At 40.6% G+C, this 8,470-nt stretch overlaps 1 protein-coding gene across 3 annotated transcripts in view; it reads left to right on the top strand.

Annotated features, from left to right (window-relative positions):
* Window positions 1–8,470, top strand: part of aass (aminoadipate-semialdehyde synthase) — a 24,009-nt gene that overhangs the window by 7,194 nt on the left and 8,345 nt on the right. For all 3 annotated transcript variants that reach the window (XM_031871272.1, XM_031871255.1, XM_031871264.1), the window contains exons 11-14: window positions 567–678; window positions 804–863; window positions 1,577–1,644; window positions 8,132–8,253. In XM_031871272.1, the coding sequence (XP_031727132.1) occupies window positions 567–678; window positions 804–863; window positions 1,577–1,644; window positions 8,132–8,253 (362 nt within the window). The remainder of the gene's footprint in view (window positions 1–566; window positions 679–803; window positions 864–1,576; window positions 1,645–8,131; window positions 8,254–8,470) is intronic.

The following is an 8,470-nucleotide window of genomic DNA, read 5'->3' as shown; positions in this document are numbered from 1 at the left end:
AGCTAACCAACAGGAGGAGAGCTAGTAACGTTAGCAGCACCGCTAACGGCTAACCAATGGAGGTTCATTTCAGTTACATTATGATGCCTTCAGGCTCTGCTCAGTGAACATGAGTACTGGCTGAAGGTACATTATAACGTTACCATGATGTGTTCACATGTCGTCTGTAAAATGTAGTTTTGGTGATAAACTTAAATACACACAGTAGTTTGAAGGAGATGTTTTCACAGCAACATAAATAGATATTTAGATAATATTGGTTAATAATGGTTTACTGACTTCAGTGCGTTGAAATGATTTTTGGGACACAGTCTGGAGCCTTGAAGACCAGCTGAATATATAATATGGTAAAAATATATAAATGATAAAAAAAAATGATAATTATCTTTATCATCTTGATTTTACATTATTCTGTCACTTGTTTTATTAGCGGCCAGGTTTGTATTCTCACCTTTGGGTGCTGTGGTGATATTGCATCTGTATTGTTTCCTGCATATAGTCTTAAGTGCAGACGCGTGTTATTTATGTGTGAACATAAGTAACGTTAACGCTTCTGGTCCCGGCAGCGTGGAGGGAAACGGGATCCTCATGTGCTCCATCGACAACCTTCCCGCTCAGCTCCCCATCGGAGCCACGGAGTACTTCGGAGACCGACTCTTCCCGTACCTCTGGGAGATGGTAAGATATATATATAGAGAGAGAGAGAGAGAGAGAGAGAGAGACGCGCGCTGGTGACCTGGGTAAAAAAAAAAAAAAAAAAAACACAGACGTGACTTTTAAATATAGTTTTGTGTCGTCATCAGCTGCCTTCAGACGCCACCAGACCGCTGGACGAAGAGGACTTCAGCCCGCAAGTCAGAGACGTGAGTCGTGTTTAGCTGTTTAGTGAAATGTGTCACTGTATGTATTGTATCTGCTGGTTCTTAAATTTCTTTTATGTGAGATTAATTCATAACTCAGCAAAGTTGTCTCACGATGTCAAGCTGACATTAGTAAAAATTGACAACTGATCGTGTTCTTAGAGGTTTTTAAAAAAAGATCAAAGCACCGGCTATCTATCCAAACATATATTCATAGGTGGCACCCTTTGCTTTCCATGATGGAAACTGTCACAGGTGTTGAAGTCTGATTAAAAATATATATGATTACTATATATGATTATGTCAATATCCTGGTTCAAAAGTTCTTTTGACGATGAGAAACAGGAATCCAGCAAATTCAAATCACTTTTCTCGTCGCAGTTGTAAACAAAAGGTGTTTCTGAATTCATTCAAATTCACCCAGAAATTAAAAGTGAACTAATGTGATACACTAATATAATCTTTACTTAAATATCTATTGCAACTGAAGTTTATTTCAAACTGACTGCTGCCTCTCTGCTGTATGAATTTATTCAGCGGTTGATTCTTTATGGATAGATTTTGGGTGTACTGTCACTTTAAATACAGCCAGGAAATACAAACACAGTCTCCGTAGCTTTCATTACCGAACATCTTTATTTATTTATTTGGCAAAACTTATTTTACTCTTGTGTTTACGATTTGTAAAATACCGAATCTTTTCTTTGTTCCTGAAGGCTGTCATCACATCGAACGGAGTCCTCACCCCGAAGTTCGAATACATCGAAAAACATCGAGAAAGAAGGTAAGACTTGTTCCACGCTGTGAGTTTTATGTGGACGTCCAGTCGGTCCTGATGATAAATGTAGTCAGTTGAAGCTTTATTGACCCAGAAAGCTGATTTCTACCTGCTTGCATGTACCAGTGTTGGGGAACGTAAAGGAGCGTGTTTGGGTTATCAGCATCCAAGAAACTAAATTCTTGACATCAATAGAATTATTAATGTCAGTAACAATTATTAATGATTATTAATAACGGGGCACCACCCTGCGAACAGGGACCAATAACCAAACAATAAAACTAAGTCTCATAATTAGCGTTCACTCATAATGTCAATAGTCTGAGTACTATTACACATTCAGAGTGAAAGTGAAGGTTTAAGCTCGAGCACAGGCCACTACATCCAGTTATTATTACACACATATGCACAAGTAATCGCAGACGACTGCTCTTTAAAATAAATGATCAAATCAAGTAATATCAAAATCAACAAACACTATCATACAATTATATGTCTAATACCTAAAGTCGAATGAATAAAGTGGGGTAAGGATATGTGTATAGATATATGTACATGTGTGAGTGTGTGGAAACGAAGGGGGGGGGGCCTACTCAAACAGTGATGGTACGTAACCTAAAAAGGGGCGTGTGAGCCTACAAGCAAAGATGGCGGAGTCTATTGACCCGCGACAAGATAGCTGAGAGGTGGCTACGTGTAACCACGTGGGACGGCGCACAATGTGGGTTGGGACAATAGATTACGCGACCACGTGTCTGAGAGGTTCATTCAAATTCACTGAATCTAACTGTGTGTGTGCGGGTTAGTAGGAAGAGAGGTTGACAGAGAGGAGATCTGAGCGAGGTGCTCGGCGCTGCAGTGAGAATGTGAGGAACAGCTGATCACTCTGCGGTCGGATTCTGAACCGACCGGTCACGCTTGTACGGTGATAGTTGCGGTTCTCAATCTCACTCACAGAGCCGATTTAAAGAAGAGACAATAAAACCAAACAAAATAAAATAATCCCCAAAACAAAACAGATCTTTATCACTGCGGTGAGATGTGAGTATTGCTCTCTTATCACCCCGAAACTCGGTCGGCGAGACGAGGCTCCGCCGCCGTGGTTTTGGTCTTTGAAGTGATAAAATCACAACCTCCACATCCACTAGCAGCGACGGATCTAATGCGAACAGTTACAGCAGGAAATACACAATATAACGGGACTCCGTGGTCCGCGATGCTTGCGCAATAACACGTTATAACATGACAGTAACTTAACGTAACAAGATACAGGAATAACAACGACATAACGAATAGGCTAAATTAAGCTAATGCTCAGCTAAGCTAGGCCCAGATACCAGTAACTCTTACTCGTAGAAGCTTCGTTCGGTAGGGTCTGGTTCCTGTGGTAGGGATCACTCGGTCCTCGAGTAGCCGCTGGCTCTCGGTGGCGCGGCCTCGGGGCTGGCTGGCGCAGACTCGGCCTCCTCGCTGCAGAGAGGGGCTTTTTAACTTCGGCTGAGGGACGAGGTTTGGGTCGTCCTTCCCGGAGATCTTCGGCGAGGAAAGATTGTTACCTTCTGCCGGCGGTGTGTACACAACAAGGGTGGGAGAACGGGGCATAGGAGTTATCCGTTCTCGCAATACAGGATCCTAAACTCAAAATAAAACACAGTCTGTTCGACCAGCGAATGTTACATGTGACCTGATAGCATTTGATGAGGCCGCGGTTCCTCGTGGATCTTCTTGTCCCCTGGACGAGTCCGGAGTGAAGAGGCCTTGTGGATCTCCTTACACCAGCGGTGTCTGGACGGAAGAGGAAGAATTCTAGCTGTGCTCAGGCTTATAAACCAGGTGGCACAACCAGTGGGGGGCCCTTTCTTGGCCAATGAGGGACCAGCATCAGGTTTCTGCTGGAGCTGGGGGGTGTGGTCATCCGGCATGAGGTTTCTTGCAGACCCCAGGTCAGGCGTTTTGGTGAAAGGAAGGAACATGGCTGCTCCTTTGTTTGAAAAACACGTGTGAAGGTCTCAGCCAGCCAGGAGAGCAGGGTCAGATCCCAACACCAGGATGCATTGACGCCAGCCATATCTCTAGCTCGGCTGACTTCTTTTTACTCCAAGAAATACAACTAAATATCAGAATCCGCTTAAACACTGTAAAGTGTGTCCTCTGCACTCATCTTTCGGGACGATGTTTATAATAATACAAGCAAAGGGAACACGGTAGTTCTCAACCACTGGTCCGTGGGCCCACTGGTGGGCCTTCCGAGCGCCATCTAGTGGACCGCGAAGGCACTGATAAAAGGTTAGATTAAATAAATACGATTTTTTTGGGTAATATTCAAAGCTCGTCATTTTTATTCCTGTGCTCAAGTATTTACATAAATAAATAAAAAAGTCAAATAAAAATGCGTAATTTCAGTGACCAGTTACAATAGATTATCAGGTAGAGAGGAATGTTTATTGCCGCTGTTAGCTAGCTCACATTCCCTCGGATTGAACAAAAAATTTAATTTAATTTATTTTTGTATTGCCCCAAATCTCCCTCAGAGGGCTTTACAGTCTGTACACCTTTACGTCACTTCGGTTTGTCTCCCAAAGTGACGTGGGAGACAATCCTGCACCAGTAAGAGCTCCAAAGCGTGTGGTGAGGAAATATGGTCCTGAATACAGTAAATTAGGATTCATAATGGCAGGCAGTGATGGTGAGGGTAAGCTGAATATTTACTTTGGTCATTACAGCTGACGGAGGCGTAATATATATATATATATATATATATATATATTTTTTTTTTTTCTTTTAATCATGTTATGTTTTTTTTTTCTCATTTATTTAGGAAGGTGGTCCTCGGAAATTGTTTAACCAATCAGACCCGCGTCTGATTGGTTAAGTAACAAAAAGTGGAGAACCCCAGATCTCCAGCGCGCACCCAATGACAACCCAAAGAGATAAAAGCTGAAGCCGCCTGTAGCTCCTCCTCGCATCCACCTCGCTGTCACATGACGGCGCTGTGTGCAGGACGAATGACAGGAGTTTATTGCTTCAGCTGCATTTTACCATCAACACTAATTGGACGTCCACATAAAATGTGGAAAATTTTCCCTTTTTAAATGCTGTATTTGGTGCATTGTGTTGTTTTTGTGGAATGTTAAGCATTGTGTTTGTGTGTGTTTGGGGATCATTCTGTAATTCACCGTGTTCTTTCTTTGAATTCTTGAAAAAAAAAAAATGTAAAAACACTACTTTGGCACGCGCCTGTTAATACAACCAATCTATGGATGAAATGTGTAAAATCTTGTTTCTCATGTTCTAATAGCTCACCTGTGCTAACTTTCTAAACTGTGGTGTTTAAACCTGAATAGCAGCGTCCTAGAAGCTAGGTTGTGCTTTGTAGCCTCCTGTCTTCCCTCTTTACCTCACCTTGTGGTTGTTCCTGCACAGTGCTGCCCTCTGGTGTCTGCTCTGCCAACCGGCTTCTGCATTAACACCTTGCATGGCTAGCGTGCTAATAAGCCGCAGTGGCTAGCCAACGTCAGATGCTGGACCCCTGGGTATGGAGGGTTAGAAACATCTTTTCTTCTCACTTCATACAAAAACAAAACGTCATCCCCCCTATCTGTCGCATCAGTCTATCATGTTTAAGCATGCAATTTTCAAGAGACGTTTTTAGCTTAGCTTAGCACAAAGACTGGAAGTGGGTGGAAACTGTTAGCTTCTCTCAAGTAAAAGAGAACAATTCCGAAGCTGTCCTGCACCGTGACTCTGAGAAATCAAGAGTTTCTGACAGCTTTTATATCTCTGAAGAGAACAAAACAGTTTCTCTACATCAAGTATTTAGGTTGAACATTTTCATCCCTGTAGGGGGTTCCTGGCGCCTAAAAGTTTGAGAACCCCAGAACCAGCGCCATCATCAGCTCAACATTTTAATTAGTCCAATACCAATACCTGCAGAACTAATGACGTCAGCCTCAGCTCCACTCTGTGCTTAGTGCTAAGTTGCAAATGTTAGCATGCTATGATGCTATATTAAGATAGTGAAAATGACCTGTTAACCACCAGCATATTAACAGTCATTGTTAGCATGTTAGCATCTACCTAGCGTGCTTAAACACAACCTCACAGAGCCGCTAGCATGGCTGCATGCTGTTGTTTCTTTAGCTTCGTTAGCTTTCTAGATAGCACGTTTTATAACTCATAAGCAGCCCGAGCTAGCGTTTTTTTAGGGTTGGGAAATCAATTAGAAAACAAATGAATCACATATTATTCTTGTTGGTGCCACTAATTTCGTATCTTTAATTTTGATGGAGCTATGCTAGCAGATTCCCCCAGTTTCCAGTGTTTGTGCTAAGCTAGGCTAAAGTTGTCCTGGTCCTCAGAGATGATCTTCTCTTCTGACTTTTTACAAGACAGAAAACAAATGATTCATCTGCATGTTTGTTGTTTACTTGAAATCCTCCGGCATTGTTCCTTTTTTAATTTTTCATCTTTTTTTTTTTTAATCTGCTTTGATTAATTTCTCAATTGATTACACATTTAGCGTCTTTTACTTTGCTGCTTATCTGCAGCTTCAGTCAATGTTGCTGGTAAAAAACATTTTAATGAGCTCGTCATATCTAATCTGATAACCCTTAATAATGTTTGTTTCTTGAGATTATTAACATTCAGCTTCTTGAGACTCCAGTGTTTTCTTTTGCACAAAGACGAGTTCAGCTCGCTCATATTTAGGCCACCTCTAAGACGTGATGAGTTTTCTTCCTAATTGATCTTAAGTATCATTTTTCCAGACAAGCCATGCCACCAAATCTTAATCCCTTTGATTGAGTTTGTCTCCTTAAGATATGTCAACTGAGGGAGAAATCCTCCTGAGGGAACGTCTCTCTTTTCTTTCTTTCTTTTTTTTAATTAAGAGGACGAGGCTCGGCGCCCGGCAGACCGCCGGTCAGACCTCAAGCCAGTCCACGCTGCGACCCGTGCATGTGTCGCGTCCAATTAGACCAAAGCTAACAAGTCCGGGGGTCTGACTCCTGTTGGGGGGGGTTGAGGTGGTTGAGGCGGTTGGCGGTGGGATATTAATGCCACAGGTCACTCGGGGTGATGCCTCCATTATGGTGTTATTGTTGTTCTGGTGTTGAGATAATCCAGCATGCAGAATCACAGACTTTTTAAAAAAACTGGATGAAGTTGTTTGTAAGAAGAGCTCTCGGTTTAATTAAAGGAGAGCTTCAGTGGACTCACTCGGCTTTCAGTCCCACTGTGGTTACGTACTACGACTTCATCAGACACTTCAAACTGGAAACATTGGAGCTGAAAAAGTGGAAATACGGGCAGAACACATTAACTATGTATTTATAAAGTTTGGCTTGTTCATGGAAAAAAATGACAAAAAAACGGTAAACAAAAGTTTACAAAGTAATAATAATTGTAACATTTAATTGAATAAATCTAATTTATTATTATAATAACTCATATTTTAGTATTATTTTAAGGTTACAAATTTTCCCCTGCTAAATATTAAAATAAATAATTTAATACCAGTATATTAAAATGTGTATTAAAACAATCAGATGTCATTCTTTTTACTTTATTTTTATTGACTTTTAATTAAATATGAACTATTGAGGTACATTTTTGATAAAATTGTAATCTTAATATTCAATCTGAATTCATAACACCTGTTCTGTTTTAATTAGTTACATAATTATAATATTTATTTTTTGGATGACCACAACCTCATCATCACTACGATACTGTTTGGATTTATGTTCGATGAGAAACGCTTCTCTGCCACTTTGACTTTGTACACATTGCATCGTTACCATGACGTTAAACATCGATCTGAGATCTACGCAGGAACGTTTATATATTAATAAACTTATGTAGGAAGTTTAAAGCAACAGTTAAAGTAAAATCAACGCTGTTACATCACTGGTTCTTTCAAAGAACTTCTAAATGTTATATATATATATATATATATATATATATATATATATATAAGCACACAAACGAGGTATATTTTTGCATGTTCGACTGAGGTAATATGCAGGACACCATTTTTGTCCATGAAGTAACTTCACTCAAATTAAACAAAGAAAATTTTCATTATAGTCCAAAGTTTTACTTTTAGAGAAATAGCAAGCGAATGTTTAAATTGAATACAGCAGATCAAAAGAAGCAGCTGTGGTTAAAACACAATGTGTGACGGGTCAGTCGAGCGGATGCTTTATTTACTTCTGCTCAGCCAGAAAGACTTCAACACATGTGGCTGACTAGTTACCATCCAATCATTAAGGACCACATGTTGATCAAAGTTGAAGAAATATTTTATTTTATTTATTCAATTAAAATCCAGATTTTCTTTGTGGTGTTTCCATAATTTTGAAAACTCATATTGTTTATCCAAGTTTTGGAACTCTGTGTAGCTTAAAGTTTGACAGCTTGTTGGATGAAAACGTAGTTCTTGATGAAGCTCTGATGAAGCGTGTCTAAGTCGGTGTTGTCTCATGTTCTTCAGAGAGAAGGCTCAGATCATGAAGAAGACCGGGATGAAGCGCGTGCTGCTGCTGGGCTCGGGATACGTCTCCGGACCCATCGTCGAGTATTTGACCCGCGATGAGAAGACGCAGGTCACTGTGGGTGAGTTTATCTGAAACACTGAGAAGACTTACAAGTGACGTATGAGTTTAAATATGTAACAACATCAAGTTAGTTCACAGGTCCGTTTTGTCTCTCTGGCTCGTGTGAAACTTCAGTCACATGATCGTTGAAATGCCGTCTGTTAGTTTGGTCCTTTGTGTGAAAGTAAGTACAATAACTCAAGTACTGTACTAAAGTACAAATTCAAGGTACCTGC

Source organism: Anarrhichthys ocellatus, unplaced genomic scaffold, assembly GCF_004355925.1.
Source record: "Anarrhichthys ocellatus isolate YVR2014 unplaced genomic scaffold, GSC_Weel_1.0 scaffold2, whole genome shotgun sequence".
Taxonomy (NCBI): Eukaryota; Metazoa; Chordata; class Actinopteri; order Perciformes; family Anarhichadidae; genus Anarrhichthys; species Anarrhichthys ocellatus.
The sequence above is the reverse complement of the archived record's forward strand: the minus strand, read 5'-3'. Positions and strand labels throughout refer to the sequence as shown.